General features: G+C 41.3%; 1 protein-coding gene across 24 annotated transcripts in view; it reads left to right on the top strand.

Annotated features, from left to right (window-relative positions):
• The first annotated feature begins 4,343 nt into the window (after nucleotides 1-4,343).
• The window catches only part of LOC135497059 (basement membrane-specific heparan sulfate proteoglycan core protein-like), a 184,590-nt gene continuing 166,214 nt past the window's right edge, over nucleotides 4,344-22,719 (top strand). For all 24 annotated transcript variants that reach the window (XM_064786736.1, XM_064786731.1, XM_064786752.1 and 21 more), the window contains exons 1-2: nucleotides 4,344-4,616; nucleotides 20,581-20,764. In XM_064786736.1, coding sequence (XP_064642806.1) covers nucleotides 4,536-4,616; nucleotides 20,581-20,764 — 265 coding nt within the window. In that variant the 5' untranslated portion in view covers nucleotides 4,344-4,535. The remainder of the gene's footprint in view (nucleotides 4,617-20,580; nucleotides 20,765-22,719) is intronic.

The raw sequence follows: 22,719 nt of genomic DNA, 5'->3' as shown, positions 1-22,719 counted from the left end.
CACTCATGGTAATGAAACGAAACGCTTTATGTATATTATTAATTATATAGATTGATGCTACATGTGTGCAGATATTATAGGAAAACTATCATGAAACGCTCATAAAAATGGGGAGTTTTGATCTGGCCCGTTGTAGCAGCGACTGTCATCAGATTTGTTGTGACACGGTCTCAACTGGAGGGGAGTCAATCGTTTTGGCGACCAGTATTCAGGCCATGGACATTGTGACAACTACTGCCATCAGATTGGATGTGACATGGTCTCAACAGGGAGACATACAAGACATGTGCCTTCAAATAATTGCTCGATATGAATTAAAACAGTTTTTGTAAATCGCTCGCTGATAAATGATCGAGGTATTAATTGCAAGATCGTGGCGATAACATTGGAAATAAAAACGTGGAAAAAGAGTATCCTTCATCAGAAGATTGATTACATCCGGGGAGAACAGGGAACAAGCGACATCACCTCCCCGAATCCCCCGCAGTGTAAACAAATTATACAACATGTGGCAGCACAGACGTTTTGCCAGCTTATCAAAAAAAGGTATTGCACGGGAGTCGAACCCGGGAGCTCTCGCAGCCTAAGCGAAAATCGTACCACTCGACCAACGAGCCGTTCTACCAGCGCCCGTTGTTACTAGTGCATTAATACAACATGTGGCAGCACAGACGTTTTGCCAGCTTATCAAAAAAAGTATTGCACCGGAGTCGAACCCGGGAGCTCTCGCAGCCTAAGCGAAAATCGTACCACTCGACCAACGAGCCGTTCTACCAACACCCGTTGTTACTAGTGCATTAATACAACATGTGGCAGCACAGACGTTTTGCCAGCTTATCAAAAAAAGTATTGCACCGGAGTCGATCCCGGGAGCTCTCACAGCCTGAGCGAAAATCGTACCACTCGACCAACGAGCCGTTCTACCAACACCCGTTGTTACTAGTGCATTAATACAACATGTGGCAGCACAGACGTTTTGCCAGCTTATCAAAAAAAGTATTGCACCGGAGTCGATCCCGGGAGCTCTCGCAGCCTGAGCGAAAATCGTACCACTCGACCAACGAGCCGTTCTACCAACACCCGTTGTTACTAGTGCATTAATACAACATGTGGCAGCACAGACGAGTGGCCGGATATGTTAGCGCACGTGAATGAATAATTAACAAGAAAATGATGAGAGAAAAATGAAGTGGATTCACGGGGAGTCGAACCCGTGTCCACCAGATCGAAAGTCCAGCATTCTAACCGTTGAATCACGAATTGCTATCATATCATCAACGTCCGTTGCCCTCAGAAGGGTCACTCGGGATCCAAAGTTCTTTCAACTCTGTGACGCACCGAGTTTTGAATACGTGATCGAAAAGGCGGAGTCGTTACGAATTAGTCTATATTAGGCCTTTCTACACGAGGACAGTTGGAACCGGCTTCGAGCCAGCTCGAGGCGGGTCAGGATAATTTTTACCGTGTAGAATGAAATCAGAACCATCTCCAACCGTCTCCAAGTGACCTAACCCGATCGAGGCGCGTTAGCACTGCAGTCTCGAGTCACTTGAGGCAGGTTGGAGTATGGCAAGCCAAAGCGGAATTTATTCAAGACTTTTGAATTACCATTCAAGAAGTTAAATATAAGTTCAAGAAGGAAATATATGTTCAAGACTAAAATATGTTCAACCTTGAATCAAACGTTTTCAACCTTGAATAAAATATGTTCAACCTTGAATAAAATATGTTCAACCTTGAATAAAATATGTCCAACCTTGAACAAAATATATTCAACCTTGAACAAAATATATTCAAGACTCACGTGACCATATTCAAGACGCACGTGACCACAAAATTGATGACGTAGTTGCTCATGTTTTGATGCTTTACGGACATTCCCGAACCCGCGTCCAGACTTTCCCGAACCCATGGTACTTGTGTTGCGTTTCGGAGCTCGAATTGTTCGCACGAGGTTTTGACACATGGTTGTACACGTACCTAGCCGCCTACACCTGACATGTACTGTAATCCTACACATCATGACATGGATGCCGAGTGAATGTCAGAGTCGATACATGTTTCACAGACATATCAGGCAAATTATAGGTTCAAAATGCGCAATGCCTCTCACCTTTCATTCTTAAGCCTGGTCTACACTAGCAAACATTCGCCAACAATTGTTGGCCAACATGAGCCAACATCATGTTGGCGAATGTTTGGGGACCCGTCCACACTATCAAACACAGGCAAACATTGCCAAACAAGTTTGACTAAGTTTGGCCGTGTTTGGCATGAATTTGAGGGCAATTTGGAGGGAAAATCAGTCATTTCTCTCCATTTTTCATTAAAACAATGGAGAACCACAGGAAGAAAGCATGCCTAGGTGCTTCAGCAGCAATTCTTTCAGTTGTGATTAACCCCGTCGCCGCCGCAACTGACAAAAGCCATACTTGTGGAAAAAGCATGCATGGGGCCTATCACTGCCTCCTTCAAGAGTTAAGGGCCTCAGACTTCAAAAGCCTCAAGAATTTCCTGCGGATGGATGAAGCTTTTCGTATTCCGAAATTAAATGTTCAACTTCTTGAAATTACCATTCTCTATCTTTCATTGAGGCTGCCATTTTGTCCCTGTAGCTCCATCACATGATCCAAATCTGTTCCCTGATTGGCTGCTGATTCCCCAACACCAACCAACATGTTGTTCAGAAGTAGCATGGCCTAACATTGGCCAACATTGGCCAACAAGTTGGCTGATGTTTTCACTTGTTTTTTGACCCGTCCACACTGGCAAACAATAGCAAACATGCCTCTGCAACAAGGCCCAACACGATGTTGGCCAACATTTGTTGGTTCATGTTGGCTAGTGTAGACCGGGCTTTAAGGCCAACACCACTGTATCGGATTCTCGTTGTCTTTTGACATGTTTGAGTGTTTAGGCTATACAGGCAATCAATCATGTCGTGAAACAGAACGCATCAGAAGTACCACAGATTCTACGCTCTACGTCATCAATTCTGTGGTCACGTGCGTCTTGAATATGGTCACGTGAGTCTTGAATATGGTCACGTGAGTCTTGAATATATTTTGTTCAAGGTTGAATATATTTTGTTCAAGGTTGGACATATTTTATTCAAGGTTGAACATATTTTATTCAAGGTTGAACATATTTTATTTAAGGTTGAAAACATTTGATTCAAGGTTGAACATATTTTAGTCTTGAACATATATTTCCTTCTTGAACTTATATTTAACTTCTTGAATGGTTATTCTAAAGTCTTGAATAAATTCCGCTTTGGCTTGCCACATTGGAGCCACTTCAAGACGCTTAATCTCTCGTGTGGAACCGATCTGGCCTCGAGTCACTTTGCGCACGGTACTAAAATCGAGTGGTTTCATGAAAACACGCGCCACCATGCGACGGGTTAGTGATTTAAGTAGCCTGAACTGATCTGGGGCCGGCGATTTGATCCGTCTCCGTGTAGACAGCGCAAAGCCAGTTACAGGTGATCCGGCTTCAAGTGGCTCGAGGTGAGGAGGGCTAAAACCGTCCTCGTGAAGAAGCAACTATCGTCGCAGCGTCCGTTTTTCAATAAGACCGGAACTGGACGAAAGCATTACTTAATACATAACACCAGATACAACTGACTGCAAAGGAAGGCGACCACTTTTCTAGTTATAAGTTCGTAATTCGTAATTCATATTCGTGAGATGTGCGCGAAGACGGCAAACGAGCGATTTTCACCAAGACTTTCCCTAAACCTCTTGATTATAGGGGGCCATTACATCTTGGGAGAAAGGGGCCTAGTACCAGCTTATATATACTACCCTGCTTTTAGGCCTACGGACGGCGGGGCCTATACTGCTTTTGACCAGAGATGCAATTTTTTAAAGATTGTGCGCGCGGAGGACTGTAAAACGTTATTTTGTTCCTAGGGCCTTTGTGTATCTAAACGTTCTTCACGGATCAACGTCGGACTTTATTATGATATCACCCGGATTTTCGTTCCTGGACCGAGGTATCACACACAACCCCATGTAAGCATTCAATCTTGAGCCTTTGTCCGCCTATCAGAAGTAGGCCAGCTGATAAATTGACCGTTCCATTGATAACTTGCCCTCCCTCTGTAAGAAAACACCAGACGACACACATAGACGCTACTGAATGCAAACAAAGGAATATAAACTAAGAGCCGATTTGAACCGAATCTACCTTCTTATTGAAACCAATGTTGACTGGTCCGTGCTTGATATTCTTACGCATTTCCGAACGGAAATACCGAGCGCATTTAAGAAAGCGGGGGTGGATCTGCGGAGCGGGACAGCCATAGCACATTCTCCTGCCTAAACTGGGGTCAGTTTCATTAGAGAGAGGGTCGTCGGCGAAAGTTGTAGAGATTTACAAAGTTTCGCAAGACAGTGATCGGTTTCTTTCGAACAAGCGTGGCCTTCTCATATAAACCGGGAATAATTCCTTAGGATTTGAGACGGGACTGCATGCGTGTCTGGGAGGATATCTTTGCGGAGTTCTCGGGGAACTAACTTTAGTTCGCCGAAATGGCTGTCATTTCGAAAGGACAGTTGCTAATTTTTCTTTGCCTTCTTGGCACGATATCATCAAAACCTCGCAGATCTAAGGTGAGTTATGTTGACCGTTCTGTGTTGTAAAGAAAATGTTCAAATGATTTTTTATACAGCCGCAGAATCATTTATCAAAAGAAGGCGCGGGATCTCCACTGAGCCCGACTTCAGAGGCCAAGGAAATACATTAATCGCTTGATGTCAATTTCGCGTGCGCGGAATTTCTTGAATCCTTTAATCTGGTTACTTTATTTCGTGTCAAGTTTTTGTGATGTCAGCTCTCATCTTTTCACGGGTTGATAGCAATGTACCATTGTTTTAAAGTTGCATGTCTTTGCATAGTGCGCGCGCACTCTTTGAATAATCTGGGAGTTGAACTGCGCAATCGTGACTCCGTTTCACAGATGACCAGTAAGCCATAATTTTAAAGATATATGATATATCTGACAACAGTTATGAATAGAGAAGTATACATTTAACTTTTTTTTTATGAGAGAGATGGTCATTGCCCTTCATATGACTATGATTTGAAGTTGGTGACTTGAATAAGTAGGCCCATTTGATGTCATGCACAAGTTTAATGCTATGGGGTCACATTCGTGGTCACCCCAAAATCATTCATATTATTGGCTATTATCCTTGGCAAGAATAGATATAGAGTTCAGAAGTTGTAACTTCACTGAGAAAGGCCTTTGCAAAGAGGACCTAAAAATAACCTCTATTAAAGGGAGACTATAGAAAGGAGCCAGGTAAAGATGAAGTTGACAATAGGGCGCTCTCCTATATCCAAGTACAGTTGGAACCTCCCTTGGCAGACACCTCTCTATTAAGGACACCCTCTATATTAAGGACACTAACTTTTGCCACAAATTGCTGACCTCTGTAATCAGGACACCTCTCAATTAAGGAAATCATTTGTCAGTCCTGAGGTGTCCTTAATAAAGAGGTTTTACTGTACACCAAATCTATTCAATCTTGTCTGAAGAATATATTGTAATCACTGAATCTAACGCAGCTAAGTCCCTGAATCTAACACAGCTAAGTCCCTGAACTGTGCATATACAGTAGAACCTCTGTTAGCGGACGCCTCTTTATTAAGGACAACCTCTCTATTAAAGACACTAGTTTTGGTCCCAAATTGGTTATTTACATTCAATTTGACCTCTCTAATCAGGACACCTATATTAAGGACAGCACTTGTCAGCCCTGAGGGTGTCCTTAATAGAGAGGTTCTACTGTAATTTACCTGAAGACCACCAATTTGGCCATCTGGCTCCTGCCCAGATTCTCCCTTTAGGAACCTCTTGCCCTATGTCCCCATCCTATTAAATCAAGCACTGTCACTTCAACTTGGTTAAACCTTCACAATGTGTTTGCTGACTAATTCATACAGATGTTGGCCCTTAAAGGGAGACTGTAGGGAGAGATAGAGGGGTCAAATTTGTGCTTTAAGGCCACTAATAATGCAGTTAGAGGACTGGGTCTGTTATAATGAGCATGTGATATATTCCTCATACAAGTGTAAATTGCTTGGCAGATGGAGGAGCCCCTATTGGCAACTTTGTGTAACTTCATCTGACCTACCAGGCTCCTGCCTCTAGACTCCCTTTAATTTAACGTTTTCAAATGAAAAGGATGAGTTAGGTCATAGGTCTTGACAATCAAGACTCCAAGTCTCTTTTAACGAGGAGTTCCTTTTAACGAGGTGGGGATTGGACTTGCTGTGGAAAGATGGGGTCTAATTTATAATTCAGTTTATACAATGCTTCCAAAATTGGTGAACACAACGAAGAAACAGACAAATCATTGTCTTGTCCTTTATGTAGCATATGCCCATGCTGTTAGGCCATTGATATTGAACCAGTAATTCAGTTCTGCCCGCAGGTGACCAATTCATGTCTCATTAACATTGTTTTCCCCTCCTTAACTGATATGATCAGTCTTTGACAATATCACACATAATTAACCTTAGATTAACCAGATAGGACACAAGAATTACATCATTATTTGTCATAATTATTAAAGGACCTTCACACAAGCTTACCTAGAGTTTTATCAGTTCTCAGGGTCTTAATGCGTGATGTGACTAGGCCTAATATTTTGTGATCTTACTTATTTTTGCGTTGATTATGTAAGAAGAGTCTATGATTTGATAATCATTAAGTTTAAATGGGCCTAAATCGGAAGGCATGGGTTGAGAATTTGTTCTACTTTTCACCCAACTTTAAACAGGAACTCGCAACAGGAGGAAGGGGTTAACTGTTTGGGGAAAACAGTATATGTTGGGGGAAAGGGGGGGTTCTGCGCCACCCAAAATTAGTGATCATTATCCCACAAATCAATGACAACACCATTGTGTTTGCGTCATTGATATGGGTGTGAATTAGCGGCGGTCGTTTCATCACTTATTTTCAAGTGCCTGTGACAAGAGTTTAACAAGGGCGCTATAATAATCTGAGACAGGTCAAGATAGGATTTAGCTGATGGACCAACCACTTATTTGGGGAGATTCCCACAATTATATCAGGGTTGAAGCACCTCGTAGTTGGTTTGTCTGGACTTATGGTGTGTTCACACTGGATGCGATTGAAACCGAATTCCGTAGAGCGCTCTCCGGAATACGAATTGGTTAATCCAGTTTCAGAACGGTCGCGTCACACTGGCCCGAATACGCATTCAAATTGGTTTAAAACGCGCCACACTCAATGCATACTAACGACGCGCCATCTATTATTATTATTATTATTATTTATTAACCTCCCATATGGGAGAATAAAATTTACGAGTACAAAACATATAAGTATATAATATCACAGTATCACACAGTCATTATTAACAAGTTAAAATCGCGTAAGGTGCTTGACCATTTCCATCTCCCGGCCATGCCTATTGCCAAAGTTCGGGTCAAAGAGGAGTGTCCTTAGCGAGTCAACACCACCGTCGCTAAATGCGGAGAATCCCGGCCTCGCCCTCGAAAACGAGGCCAAAACCGGGGAAAACCCCGCCGCAACGCTGTTGTTGACCAGCGTACCTTTGACCAACGAACCGGCGGCAACATACCTTGCCAGGAAATCGAAATACAAGTCACGTGCAAGGGAGTTGATTTTTCCCTATTCTATGGCATAACGAAAAACGATTTGAGTTAATGAGATCATTTAAATACATCAGTTAACTATTGAATATTCATAGGTTGGAGGGTCAAGCCCTATCAATTAGACGAGTGCCTGTTTTTAACTCTCAAGTACATATTTAGAGAGGTATTGTAAAAATATTTGTTGTGGCAAGTCTACAGGTATAAAGAAATTATGTGATGAAAAAATTAATTTCGAATTTTTCTGATTTGGTAATAGGGGGCGTGTTTTGAGATTTTTCTGCCAGTTGGCTGAAAAGAGTGGAAATATCAATGTCTGTCTAATTTGTCGATTACCAAAAAATTTCCGTGGTCAACTACCAGTTTATTTTTCACCATTTACTTGCCCGACTGTCCGGAATATCATAATATCAAAATTTCAGATTCACAACCCCACGCAGTATCTGATGCGTCGCGGTCAAACATTGACAAACTGCTAAAAGGCTTAAAAAATCAATGGTGGTCTTGTCTCAGCAAGGCTTGGCCATGTTGCTCCTTGGACTGTGCATAGTATGGCTGGTCAAGCCTTGGGCAGTCAAGATGAACTTTGCAGAGCTTCTAAAATGTTCCAGCACAGGACATTTTGCTGCACATCTTTTTAGAGAAAACTTCAGATGCTCTGTTGCAAGTTGTTCATCATGATGTGCCATGTGTGACATGCATTTTGAATAGGGGCTCATGTCATCATTTTCTGGAGCAGTTGTGGTTAGAATGAACTTTTTAATGTATTAAATAGCTGGGACATGATGTAACAATCAATTTGATGTACAGTAGAACCTCTCTAATAAGGACACCCTCAGGACTGCAGGTGCTGTCCTTAATAGAGAGGTGTCCTGATTAGAGAGGTCAAATTGAATGGAAACAACAAATTTGGAACCAAAACTGGTGTCCTTGATAGAGAGGTTGTCCTTTATAGAGAGGTGTCGGCTAAGAGAGGTTCTGCTGTAGTTAGGTGAAAGGCTGAGAGCAATTGTGAAAATGAGAGCGATAGGCCACATTTCTGAACATCTTGAACCAAACTATTGAGTGCGAATGGATCTGATTGAAATGGTTTTTAGCTCTGCTTGTTTACATCAGTTCAGATGACTTGGCCTGTCTACCCACTATTTAGGGCCAAGAATGTCGTAGTACAGTGGAACCTCCCTTAGCGGACACCTCTCTATTAAGGACAACCTCTATCAAGGACACTAGTTTTGGTCCCGAAATGGTGGTGTCCATTCAATTTGACCCCTAAATCGGGACACCTCTCTATGAAGGACAGCACTTGTCAGTCCCAAGGGTGTCCTTAATAGAGAGGTTCTACTGTACATTTAACACTCTGTACCTAGTTGTCCTCAATAGAACTCTTTTACTTTTTTGTCGGAGTTTCTTTTATGTGTCTGGGTCGCTCTCTCCATTCACGATAAACACTACTTGAGCCTAAAGAACAGTTTTTAGAATTCCTCTGACAGGTTCTAAGTGACCTTTCCTTTCACAGCCTGGTTTGATATCAAACACACATTTTAGGCTCAGTGCTGCTAGTTTTTTACGGCTCCCCATGTAAATTGAAATAAATACTGACATAAGCCGCACGTACACCACCTGAAAATGGACCACCAATCTTGGTTCGCGAACCAATGCCGCACCATCGAAAATCCACCAAGCGCGTACACCAGCGCTGCAGCTAGTTATAAAATCCGGCAACAGATGGCGCGCAAACAATAAGCAGAAAGCACCATTTCGAAAGCGCCGCCTGTTGCCGAACCATCTAACTAGCTAATTGCCGATCCATTTGCCCCTACACCACGACAAAGCCGAGCTTTTAACAAGCCGGGCGAATTTGGACCATCAAGCTTGATGGGACAAATTCGCCCGGCAATTTGTATCGGCAATAGATTGCCGAACTAATTTGTCGTGGCAATGTGGTGGTGTACGTACAATTGGTCCACCAATATTTCGTGGTGTACGCGCAACTATTGACCAGTCAATATCCAAGCAAATTCCCTAAAACCTGGCATTTATGGTACCTATATATCAGCCTACACAACACCATGGTTGAAATTTGTATTTCTTAGGCAGCAACCAAGGTTTTTGGGGAATGACAGCTCCAGTGGTGCACTGGAGTGGTTATTTTGACTCCTAGCACCTGTAGTCTGGAAAAGACTGGTTACAGAACTGTCAACACAGGCTACTCAATGATTTGCTGAGTAGATCACAGGTTTCTCGACTGAAGGTACAGGAATCATAGCGATAGTCAACCCCAAATGAACTGATCTTGATACCCTCTGTCATGAATTGCAGCGACAAAAATTGCTTGTTTGCAGTTTAGAGGTGAGCACATTGGCCATGACCATACCAGAATCATAGCGATAGTCAACCCCAAATTAACTGATCTTGATACCCTCTGTCATGAATTGCAGCGACAAAAATTGCTTGTTTGCAGTTTAGAGGTGAGCACATTGGCCATGACCATTTCATTAAGTCTTATAAGAGTGTATACCTTCAACCTCAGTTGACCCATTCCCTGTTGTGTGAACTGTTGGTTTGCCCCTGAGGTTAAACCTATCCACACCCCCTGGAGTTATCCAGACATCTCATATGACCTGTGACATGTCCTGTCCAGCTCCAAGATCATATAACAACGATAATACCCATGTCCAGAATTGAGGAATTTCTTAAGGTTCATTTCAAGTTTCAACTTGCTTGGAAAGGTAAGGCGCAATACTTGTTAGTCTTCCATTCACCAGAATATCCTTTTCGTTGGCTTCATCAATATCTGTAGGTGGACCTCAATCAGATTAAACACTAATGAACTTGAGCTTGTAACAACATTCAAAATGAGGTTTAAATAGATTACACACATCACCTCACATGCAAGGGGAGGAGCATGTTGATGACCTGTGTGTGCAGCAATTTGGAATGCAAAGTAGCCCACCCTGCTTATGGCCTAGAAAGCATCCAAAAAGAGTCATCAAATTTGTGTGGTAGAATCTCATTAAGAAGTTGACCTTAACCTCTGCATTTAAAGACAGACTTCAGTTCTGTTGACTGATTCGTTTTTGCTGACAAGCAGTATGTTTATCACATTAAGTTCCTGTTTATACAAATAACAAAACGGAAATGAAAAAAGACATTATTTTCTTTCGTGCATCACCTCTGATTTGTCCCAACAATGGCTCTTGTAAAAATATAGAACCACTATTTTGAGTCGTTTCCTCTTTGGTGGGTTTGTATCCTGGATGGGATTTTGTGTTGGTGAGACATGTGGAAGCAGCATGTTAGAATGTGTTTCTAAAGCTGGCAATCTGTCCTTATCTAAGTGAAGGGTTAACCACAGGCACCATGATTTTAGCTAGAACTTGAAATCAAAAAGCAATCAGACCTTTTTCCGAACGGAGTGAATGTCAATTTCAAGTGTGGAATCTGTTCTTTGTTTTTCAGAGAACAGCCTCCCAGGTTTTAAATGGGAAAAAACTTCATTTTGAAGGAGTTTTAATTACTTTTGGATTTCAAGTTCCAGCCAACATTACCTATGGTCATCCCTTACTCCCTTAGACTTCACCAAGTCAAGTTAACGCCAGATCAAACTTGTTTTTAACAACTTCCTTCCTTGTAATGGCCCTTATATGAAGTTTGATTTCTTACTCATACTTAAAGGGTAACTCGTGTGAAATTTCACCATACAATGTTTTAGCTGTTTTTGACAAATGACTACGTCACTTTCTCATAAATCGGTAAGGTTTTCGAATCGAAATGCACATTTTCTAGAAATTGATGGTTTAATCCTGCCCGGATGGCTCGCTTGATGTCGTTTTCGTTGATGACGTCACAACATAAACATTTTCGCGGTCGCGGTGGTTTACATTCAGCAATTTTATAACAAATCTAATCAAAAATGGAAAATTTGAGCTTTACATTTGTGATCAACAATTAAAAACGGACGTATTTCCGCAAAGTTTTAAATCACATCATAGTATCACTTTAAAATACTGTTTAAACCCTGTAAATGTGGGCATAACTTATTTTCGGGAAAAAAAAGTGCACTTGGCACCATTTTTGTTCTCATCTGTTTGAGTCCATGTTTTCCTGCCCGAGGTGAGTCTATTAGGGGCACTCCCCCACACCATTATCATTTCCAATTTCCCTGGGGCTATGAGTTTTAAGGGCCATTTGTGAAGTGAAGTAGGCCCTTCATGGCCACTTCAGAGTGGAATGTCTGCCCTGTTTGTCAAGAATACAGCCCATGCAACTGTAAATCTGGAAGTGTTTGCGTGCCTTTTATTTGGTGTTCACATATATGGCCGCTAAAAATCTAATGAAAACAACTCTAGCTGGGTTGTAGAAACTCTAAATTAGAGGTAAATCAATTTGCGATTTCACGAAACTGCAAAATAAAATGGCCGTGAATATTTCTGAAAGTTTGTGTTGAGGGATGTTTTCTTCATCTTGCACTTGGAGGTGATTTTCACAAGAGGGTTATTCCTCCTCCAAGGCAGGATGAGCATTTTTGCATGCCACTGTGGTTAGGCACCAATTGGGTACACCAAGTGTACTGCCAGCAGGTTTTTGACGACGTTGGGACTATATCTGTATCAAGGTTATAATAAAGTTGTACAACATCTTACTGAATTTTGTGTGAAGTTTCTGATGGAAAGTGTCCTGATTGACATGTTGACGAATAATTTGCCTAATCATCGGAGGGTTAATGAAGTAGGTGGATATTATTGAGTCTATTTACAAAAGCCACTGGAAAGTATGTCTGGAGCCTTGGAAGACATTAATCTTTGACCCGACTTGAGAGTGATTGTTAATTGACTGTTATAGACATTTAAAACGATCAAGTCAGGATTTTAACAATGGTCAATTTTTGATAGTCTATCAGGATATTAACCCCTTTTGATACTAATAACCTCTCATGATATATAAACGCATTCTGCTTTTGGATAGCACAAGGGCTGATTGATTACTTCAAAATCATGAGTAATTAGTTGACGTGACTGAGAAAGATTGTAATTGACTGGTGAAAATGGTGAACTGGTTTCTCAAGACAGCTGGCAACTCTCTCAATGTAGAGACAATTTAGAGAGGCCACTAAGCCCAGGGGTTGACCCTGCTGGCTATCATACCAGAGTCTGAGTCTTAGTCCTGGGTAAGAACATGGAGTTTCTTTCTTCGGTTGTACCAGCCGGGATTCTCGGACTCAAGGTTATGCCTCTTCAGAACCAAATCAAGGGATCCAAAACTGCAAGAGTCAAGTGAGACTAAAAGATTTGGTCCCTTTCTAAGTAAAAGATGGAGACTGCCACAGAGATTTCAAGTGTATCAGCTGAGCAGTCGACCCCCACACCTCTAGTATGTTTAGAGAATGGAGGCTGCCTTTAGGATGATGTTAAAAATTCGAAAGCTTATGGGCTCTTCTCTCAGTATTTAGAATTTTAGAGTTCAGGTAGCTACTGTTTGGGATGTGGACCATTTTCCACGTAGGCATATAATATAGGCTTTTATATGGACATAAAAAACAATGATTTTATAGTAGTTTTTATGTTGGTGATTTTTTTCTACAGTATTAGGAGACATTAATTATGTGCATATGTACTCAGTAGACTTATTCAGAAATCCCATAGCTAGTTAATCATAATCTTGTAGAACCCAAGGGCCTATGGCTAAACAGGGGTATACGAAACTAAGCCCTTGCCATTTAGCCTCAACTTGCGAAGCGAATATCAAGCTTGTCTAAAGACTTTAAGACCTAAAAGTCATTAACTTTCACACTTGTTGAATAAATACAAAGCTAATGATTCATTGAGTGTAAACAAATGGAAGAAAGCTGTAAAGTCAATAAGATTTCAGTATAATTCATGATATTTGCTTGACTCAAGGCCAAAGTAGTACACAGTGGAACACGACCACTCATGGGACCGAGGTTGAATGGTCGCGTTACCGGGGCGGTCGGGTTAGTGAAGTTGAAAATCTGGGGATAAATTGCATGATTAGGTTTTACCGCCGAAATTGTTGAAGTTATTCTTCCTTCTGATTTGAATTTTTCCATAAGTTCAAAATTCTGAGAAATTTTCAAAGCCAAAATATTTTTGGGGCTGATGATGTTTCTTCATTTTGAGCAGAAAAAAAACAAGTGAAAAAAATATTTAGACTTAGAAATATTTTCATCCTTCAGAGTTGAATTTTTTCACAAGTTCAAAATTCTGAATTCTGAAAGCTTGTGAGTAGAAATGTTGAGAAACAGGCTTGCCATTTCTAGTCAAATTCAGCCTTGAGGGGGTTGAGGGGGAAAAACATTGAGGCGGCTGACTTCCTTTGAAACATCGCATGTACCATTCTAGCGATCTTAACGGAAGCGTCCTCAGGTCAGAGTTAAAACATGAAAATATCAATTGATAGACTTCCACATGCATGTCCAGATTTTAAAATATCTTCTCAAATAGTCCTTTATAATTTACATGCCTTGATGCCTTATAATGCCTTAAAAGTGATTATTAATGTTTGCAGTACATGTTTAAAGGTAAACCTACCATTATGCTTTTGAATGCCATTGTTGGGGATACTTTGGCCTACTAAATGCCTCTAGTACTGTTGAGAATCCTGAAGGAATTTAGGCCACTTCAATATTGAAGAACGAGTTACTTTATTAAGTTGTGACTAGGTGCCCTCAAATTGACATTGCTATGTGGCAGTGTAAGACAGCATTGCCCGGGCCTCTGAAAACTACTGTTAACCCCTTAATGTTCTTTTCGTAAATAGTATATATGGTAAATGAGATTTCTATAGCGCTAAATCCAATTTGGTATCAATTGCTCAAAGCTCTTCATATTGTTACCCAAGTTACTCCAGACACCTAAAGGTGGCTTAAGAGATATCCCCTGTCATATCCTCTGCACCTCGGGTGAAGGTTCTCATACTCATAAGCCGCACGTACACCACCTGAAAATGGACCACCAATCTTGGTTCGCGAACCAATGCCGCACCATCGAAAATCCACCAAGCGCGTACACCAGCGCTGCAGCTAGTTATAAAATCCGGCAACAGATGGCGCGCAAACAATAAGCAGAAAGCGCCATTTCGAAAGCGCCGCCTGTCACCGAACCATCTAACTAGCTAATTGCTGATCCATTTGCGCGTACACCACGACAAAGCTGAGCTTTTAACAAGCCGGGCGAATTCGCCCGGCAATTTGTATCGGCAATGGATTGCCGAACCAATTTGTCGCGGCAATGTGGTGGTGTACGTGCAATTGGTCCACCAATATTTCGTGGTGTAAGCGCAGCTATAGTGCATCAGCCAATGCATTATGGTACTATGCTGAGAAGGTCACCTGGATGAGTCGGCAGGGAATACCTGTCTGTAAGTGCCTTGCTCAAGGTCACTTAGATGAAATAGTGCCAATCTGTCTTAGGGATAAACCTTTGACAACTGGGATGGTATTTATGTGACCAGGTGCTTGAACCATTTTGTCACTGGTATCCCTAACTCAAAATAGGCCTATCTATTTTCAGACTTATTTCACAGCAAAATGACAAACATTTGCCTATCAGGCCTAATGTCGGCATCCAAAATCATTCATGGACCATACAAAATGTCAAATCTTATAGTAGCCTATCAAGTACAACTGTAATACATGAACTGGCGGGCACTGCTCTGTGAGATTCGCGATCAACACAATATTGTTTAGGTGTATGATGTGATTGTGTACTGCAGCTCTGAGGCCTAATTAAACACTTGCACGTAAAGTGATCTCATTGGGAATGTCTTGGAAAACACTCGCCTGTTTTCGTTGGCGAAGGTTAACTCATAAACGTGTTGTTACGATAAACTAAAGAACCTCAATCAAATAAATTGCATCAGTGCACTGATAAGTATGTTTTTCATATGTTTTATCAATTTGCCGAGGTCTGTACACATAATTGCTGTTATCATTATTTCAGCTGTAAATAAAGTCGTTAAAATTAAGTTTCTTCCCTCAGACCCAGAGTTAAGTTCATTTGTCAATTTCTAAGACAGTTAGGTCCAATTCAGATTAGGCTTGGGAATGAGTCTAAAGCGCTTTGAGACTGTTGCACAGTATAAAGCTCTCAGAGTGCTTTGAGACTGTTGCACAATATAAAGCTCTCAGAGCGCTTTGAGACAGTTGCACAATATAAAGCTCTCAGAGCACTTTGAGACTGTTGCACAGTATAAAGCTCTCATTATATTTGTTTGATTAGTTTAGGAATGTGTCTTGTGTCTTCCTGATGAAAATGTCTTTGTCAGCTGAGTGCCAGGCCCTTGGGCCTCTTGTTGAAGAGTAATTTTGTTCACCTTCAAACTTGGTTGGAGAATCAATTTCATTTGTCCTTAAAGATCATCTCTGCTGGGATAATTTACCAGTGAGGAAGTAAAAAAGGAAACGAGTTGGCGTGGCCTTGATGAGTGTGTTGTGGAAAAACATGCATCATTTCTTTGCTTCTGATGGTGGCCCAAATTGATTGTGGGGAAAAGAAACATACATTGTTGATAAATTGTATGAATACAATTTTTCAGAGTAAGCAAAATACGTTTGTATGCCACTATGAATGCTTGATGCTTTTGAATGCTAATTTGTTGTACCAAGATATCATTTCTTTTGTATAATTTCAACATAATTTTCAATCTTGACACCAACAGAGAGTGCTTAATTTCAATGGGTTATGGTACCACAGAGAATGCTTATCAAGCGCTTTCCAACAAATGGTCATGTCAATAGTTTTACAAATGGTACCATTAGAATGTGCTCATCAAGAGCTTTCCAATGAGTGGTCAGTTCAATATGTTTATAATGGTACATGTTCCATCACAAAGAGCTCATTGATAAGCTTACCAGCAATTGTCGATATCAAACAGGTTTACAAATGGTACCATTAGAATATGCTCATCAAGGGCTTTCCAATGAGTGGTCAGTTCAATATGTTTATAATGGTACATGTACCATCATAAAGAGCTCATTGATAAGCTTACCAGCAATTGTCGATATCAAACAGGTTTACAAATGGTACCATTAGAATGTGCTCATCAAGGGCTTTCCAATGAGTGGTCAGGTCAGTATGTTTATAATGGTACATGTACCATCACAAAGAGCTCATTGATAAGCTTACAAGCAAATGTAAATGTCAAATGGTACCATTAGAATGCACTCATCAAGGGCTTTCAAAGGAATGTCATGTTACTATGTTCTGACAATCCGAACATTTCGAACAATTTCGACATTTTTCACTTGTCAGATTTATACAGATAGCTTGAAAATCTGTCAAGAAAGAGTTAAAGCCTCATAGTGCACCGCAGAATGAGGCGACTTGATATATCTGTTCTTGATTATCTCTGTTCTTGAGAGTAAAAAACCTTTGACAGAGTACATAGAAAGCCCATCTTGATTCATGAGAGTGGGCCCACTTTCCTGCACCAACAATGAAAACATACCTGGAAGTCTCCAAAACGGATGTCATATCGAAAATTGGACAATTGGTTCCTTCTGACCTGGTTTATTGAATTAGTCTGTAAAAAGCTTGTCCTAATAGTTCAGGATGTCTACCTATACATCAGCAAGAGGAGTCTACTAAGAAGTCCTAAATCAGTCCACGGTTACTGTGGCCTTTTGTGGTCTATTTGAATATGATGTCTTTTTGTCATCGATAGCTTTTGTTACAATATTTTTACTACTCATTTTTTGCAATCGCGGCAGACAGCTAGACCGTCTTCTTCCTCTTCTTCATTTCTTTGTGATTACCGCGTGTTTCGGTCAGATAATGCCATGGGTACAACAGCCAGAGGTTTCTATCTTCAGCATGTAATGCCATGGGTACAGCACCGAAGGGTTTCTGTCTTCAGCATGTAATGCCATGGGTACAACAGCGAGGGGTTTCTGTCTTCAGCATGTAATGCCATGGGTACAACAGCGAGGGGTTTCTGCCTTCAGCATGTAATGCCATGGGTACATCAGCCAGGGGTTTCTGTCTTCAGCATGTAATGCCATGGGTACAGCAGCCAGGGGCTTCTGTCTTCAGCTGATTGAGTCAGCCCATGATTCGTCAGGCCCTAATGTCTTATAATCTAAACCCAAATGAACTTTAAATTTAAAGGGACAGTGTATTGATAGGTTTCAATGTTTTGATTAGTTTTTGAATGACAGCAATACTTCTAAGTAGGAATGTCAAACATGCCTAATCAATGTTTTATGTATTTACCGACCTGCCTATCAAATGATCAAGACAGAGAGGCTACCGTGGTATCTCGGTGTGTCTCCTCGGAATTGCCACTTGACACCGCTTCAGATACAATTGGGGACAAGTGAAATGTCAATAGATGATTGGGAAATAATAGAGTGGGGTGATGAACCGAATTCATACCCGACGCATGGCCATCGATGTCCGATCAAAACAACTGTGTGGACGTGAAGAACTTGAATCATATTCGTGTCAAGATTTTGATTGGGGGACAATGGCCCGGCCTCGGGAGTATTCTTCTTCATCTTCTGCGTTCGACCTGCGACATTAAAATGTGCCTTTGCCCATCCGAAATGAGAAAGACTGTGACCATTGGACTGGTCTTCCCGCCTGTATAGCAATGTATTCTTGTGACGTGCTTCTCCAAGGTTGTGAGATGAATAAGATATGATTGCTAATACCTATCCCTCTCATCAATGTACCTGTATGACCAGTGTACCTATATGACCAGTGTACCTATATGACCAGTGTACCTATATGACCAGTGTACCTATATGACCAGTGTACCTATATGACCAGTGTACCTATATGACCAGTGTACCTATATGACCAGTGTACCTATATGACCAGTGTACCTGTATGACCAGTGTACCTATATGACCAGTGTACCTATATGACCAGTGTACCTATATGACCAGTGTACCTATATGACCAGTGTACCTATATGACCAGTGTACCTATATGACCAGTGTACCTATATGACCAGTGTTCAGCAAGAATTCAATTGGGACGATTTAATGACGACCTTAAAATGACCTGTAACATAACTGGCTATAATTGCTACTGGGGGTTCACTTTAAGCAAAGAAATGACCTGTAGTGACCTGATTTCCGTTGGAGATAAGACGGTTTTAATCATTGGCAATGATAGAAATACCTTGTCCAGGTGACCCCTCTTTAAAAGTTTTAATGTAAAAAGATACGTTAACACGAATTTCATATTACAGGAGTGTACCTGTTGTGTGGCACGTCGGAATCCGGGTAGTCTGGAGTGCTGGCGGCTGGGGACGTCGAGGACATATCTTGACACACTTTGATAAACTTCACGCTCAATTACTTTAATTTCACTGATCTAAGACCGGTTCTTTCAGGCTCAAATACTTAAGTTTCACTGATCTAAGACCGGTTCTTTCAGACTCAAATACTTAAGTTTCACTGATCTAAGACCGGTTCTTTTAGGCTCAAATACTTAAATTTCACTGACCTAAGACCGGTTCTTTTAGGCTCAAATACTTAAATTTCACTGATCTAAGACCGGTTCTTTCAGGCTCAAATACTTAAGTTTCACTGATCTAAGACCGGTTCTTTCAGGCTCAAATACTTAAGTTTCACTGATCTAAGACCGGTTCTTTCAGGCTCAAATACTTAAGTTTCACTGACCTAAGACCGGTTCTTTCAGGCTCAAATACTTAAGTTTCACTGATCTAAGACCGGTTCTTTCAGGCTCAAATACTTAAGTTTCACTGATTTAAGACCGGTTCTTTCAGGCTCAAATACTTAAGTTTCACTGATCAAAGACCGGTTCTTTCAGGCTCAAATACTTAAGTTTCACTGATCTAAGACCGGTTCTTTCAGACTCAAATACTTAAGTTTCACTGAGCTAAGACTGGTTCTTTCAGGCTCAAAAACTTAAGTTTCACTGAACTAAGACCGGTTCTGAATGAAAATGAGGATGAATTTACCAATGTTATAGACTCTATAATAGCCCATCATAACTTCTATAATGGATTTGATTATAGACCCTCTGATGTCCCCATGGTGGATACAGCAATGTTTTCCATCATAGATCCTATGATGTAAATTCTCCATGATGGAATCTACGATGATTTTCCTCCATTCATCATCATCTATAATGGATTTCATCATTGAATTATGATGTTATACAATGATGTTGTTCTATCTTCGATGATGGAAATTCGCTATAAACGAATCTATGGTGGGGGATAATGGAAACTATGATGATTAACTGTCTTCATCATAGATTCACAACTTTTGCCTGTGCCCTGATTCTTGTAAATTTTTCAGTCTATCATGGCCCCCTACAGAACATCCTGGTTCAGGCCAGTAGACTTCGGAACTGTCCAGGCCAGTAGACTGTGGAACTGTCCAGGGCAGTAGACTGTGGAACTGTCCAGGCCAGTAGACTGTGGAACTGTCCAGGCCAGTAGACTGTGGAACTGTCCAGGCCAGTAGACTGTGGAACTGTCCAGGCCAGTAGACTGTGGAACTGTCCAGGCCAGTAGACTGTGGAACTGTCCAGGCCAGTAGACTGTGGAACTGTCCAGGCCAGTAGACTGTGGAACTGTCCAGGACGGTAGACTGTGGAACTGTCCAGGCCGGTAGACTGTGGAACCGTCCAGGCCGGTAGACTGTGGAACCGTCCAGGACGGTAGACTGTGGAACCGTCCTGGCCAGTAGACTGTGGAACTGTCCAGGCCAGTAGACTGTGGAACTGTCTTGACTGTTCACCACGTGAATGCGATTCAATTGCCGGTTTTAAGACAGGGCTGAAGACCCTGCTCTTTCAAGAGTGTTATTTGTGAAAAAGCGCTTGTGAGCAGGACCTTACTTGGAACATGTGCTATATAAGACATTATTTACATTACATTATTTACATCCTGACCTCTCCGTTTATTGAAAATCTTTCTGCTTTCTCCTTGTAGAGTGATGTATCCCCAATAGAGGCTCCCGCTGAGGACCAGCTACAGAGGGGCGTAGGCGAAACCCTGCAGGATGATGAGGACTTCCTCGCGGACGAGGCCTCGGGAGCAGGCCCTGATCGGGGCAGTGGGGTCGACCCGACTGAACCTGGGAATGATGGCCGGCCGACCATCCGGGACTCATCAGGTCAGTACCACACCTCCGAGGTCTCCTGTATTGCTTTTACTCTTAGTGTTATAGAGCTCGGTAACCGATCGGCATTGCAAATAACTGCCCTTGGCATTGCTTAACTTTGGTGATGGGGTTAAACACACCAACAAGCCCCACTAAGGAAGACCCTCTAAATAGCGGATGCCGGAAGCTTCTATATATAATTGGGAGCATGACATATCATCCCTTCCTTCCAACATCATCCCTTCCTACCAACAAAGTCCACTCTTACATGTGGAAGTTTGAGACACCCAGCACTTGAACCTCTCTATTAAGGACACCTTTAGGACTAAAACTGCTGTCCTTAATTTGGAGGTGTCCTGATGACCGAGGTGGAATTCAGTGGAAATAAACAATTGGTACCAAATGCAGTATCCTGAATAGAGAGGGTGTCTTTAATAGAGAGGGTGTCCTTAATAGAGAGGGTGTCTTTAATAGAGAGGTGTCCGCGAAGGGAGGTTCCACTGTTCTTGCAAATTAACCATATTTGGATTGATATGTTTCATTTTTGCCTCAACTTTTTAAAATACAGTACAAAATCTCATTGCAAGCAAAGTGTGGGGTGAGATATACGGATTATACAGCATGCCAATTTTATATACTCTAGTCTCACAGATGTAAGATCATCTGAATGATGACGTCAGGCCTTGAAGTATGCACAAGGTCATGTAATGCCATTCAGTATATTCAATTTGGATGGAGAGTGGGTTGGCAACACCAGCTGAGACAAGACCACAATTGATTTTTTAAGCCTTTTAGCAGTTAAATTGTCAATGTTTGACCGCGACACATCAAATACTGCGTGGGGTTGTGAATCTGAAATTTAGATTATGTTATTCCGGACAGTCGGGCAAGTAAATGGTGAAAAATAAACTGGTGATTGACCACCGAAATTTTTTGATAATCGACAAATTAAACAGACTTTGATATTTGCACTCTTTTCAGCCAACTGGCAGAAAAAACTCAAAACACGCCCCCTATTACCCAATTAGCAAAATTCGAAATTAATTTTTTCATCAAATAATTTCTTTATATCTGTAGACTTGCCACAACAAATATTTTTTCAATACCTCTCCAAATATGTACTTGAGAGTTAAAAACATGCACTCGTCTAATTGATAGGCCTCGACCCTCCAACCTATGAATATTCATTAGTGGTCTTGTCTCAGCTGGTTCAATGGCCATGATGTCATGCTTCGGCCGGGCGTGGTAATTTATAAAGTGGTCTTATATTGGTGAGACTACGGTGGAGGCCTTTCTTGGCTAGAAGTAATGTACGTTATGTCATTTCACCAATATCATGTTTGTATATTCCCATCCTAATTTTACCAATATCATGTATATTCCCATCCTAATTTTACTTTCTTCCTCACAATTCATATCAAAAGTGTTTCTGCCAAGAACGGATAAAATTCAGTTCCCAAGATGCATAAGCTAAAAACTTTTTACACAAAATCAACCAGAGGAACATAAAACGAGGTCAAATTGATTGGAAACAACCAATTTGGGACCAAAACTAGTGTCCTTTGTGGAGAGGGTGTCCTTAATGGAGAGGTGTCCGCTAAGCGAGGTTCAATGGCCTGAGGACTGATCAGTGCTGTACCTAACAGACAGATGTCCTGATGACAGACAGTGAATTGAATAGAGACGGCCAATTCCAAAGAAAAATGAGTGTCCTTAACATAGGGTGTCCTGTTAACAGAGATGTCTGTTAGGAGGGTTTCTATACTTTAGAATCAGGAGTGCTGTTTTCATTAAAAAACAACAAAAAGTCAAAAAATATTTGTTTTCTGTAAATGATTATTCCATTTTACTTACATGTGTCATTTTCCTGGCAGAAGCACTAACTTGGTTCAAGGTACATTTTTAGCTTTCCAACCATCATGTTAAAAACAGCAGCCTTCAAATTAATAACACATCATTCTCTGCCC

The sequence above is a fragment of the Lineus longissimus genome, chromosome 12 (assembly GCF_910592395.1).
Source record: "Lineus longissimus chromosome 12, tnLinLong1.2, whole genome shotgun sequence".
NCBI classification, from domain to species: domain Eukaryota; kingdom Metazoa; phylum Nemertea; class Pilidiophora; order Heteronemertea; family Lineidae; genus Lineus; species Lineus longissimus.
Note: the sequence above shows the minus strand (reverse complement) of the source record. Positions and strands in the feature narration are given on the sequence as shown.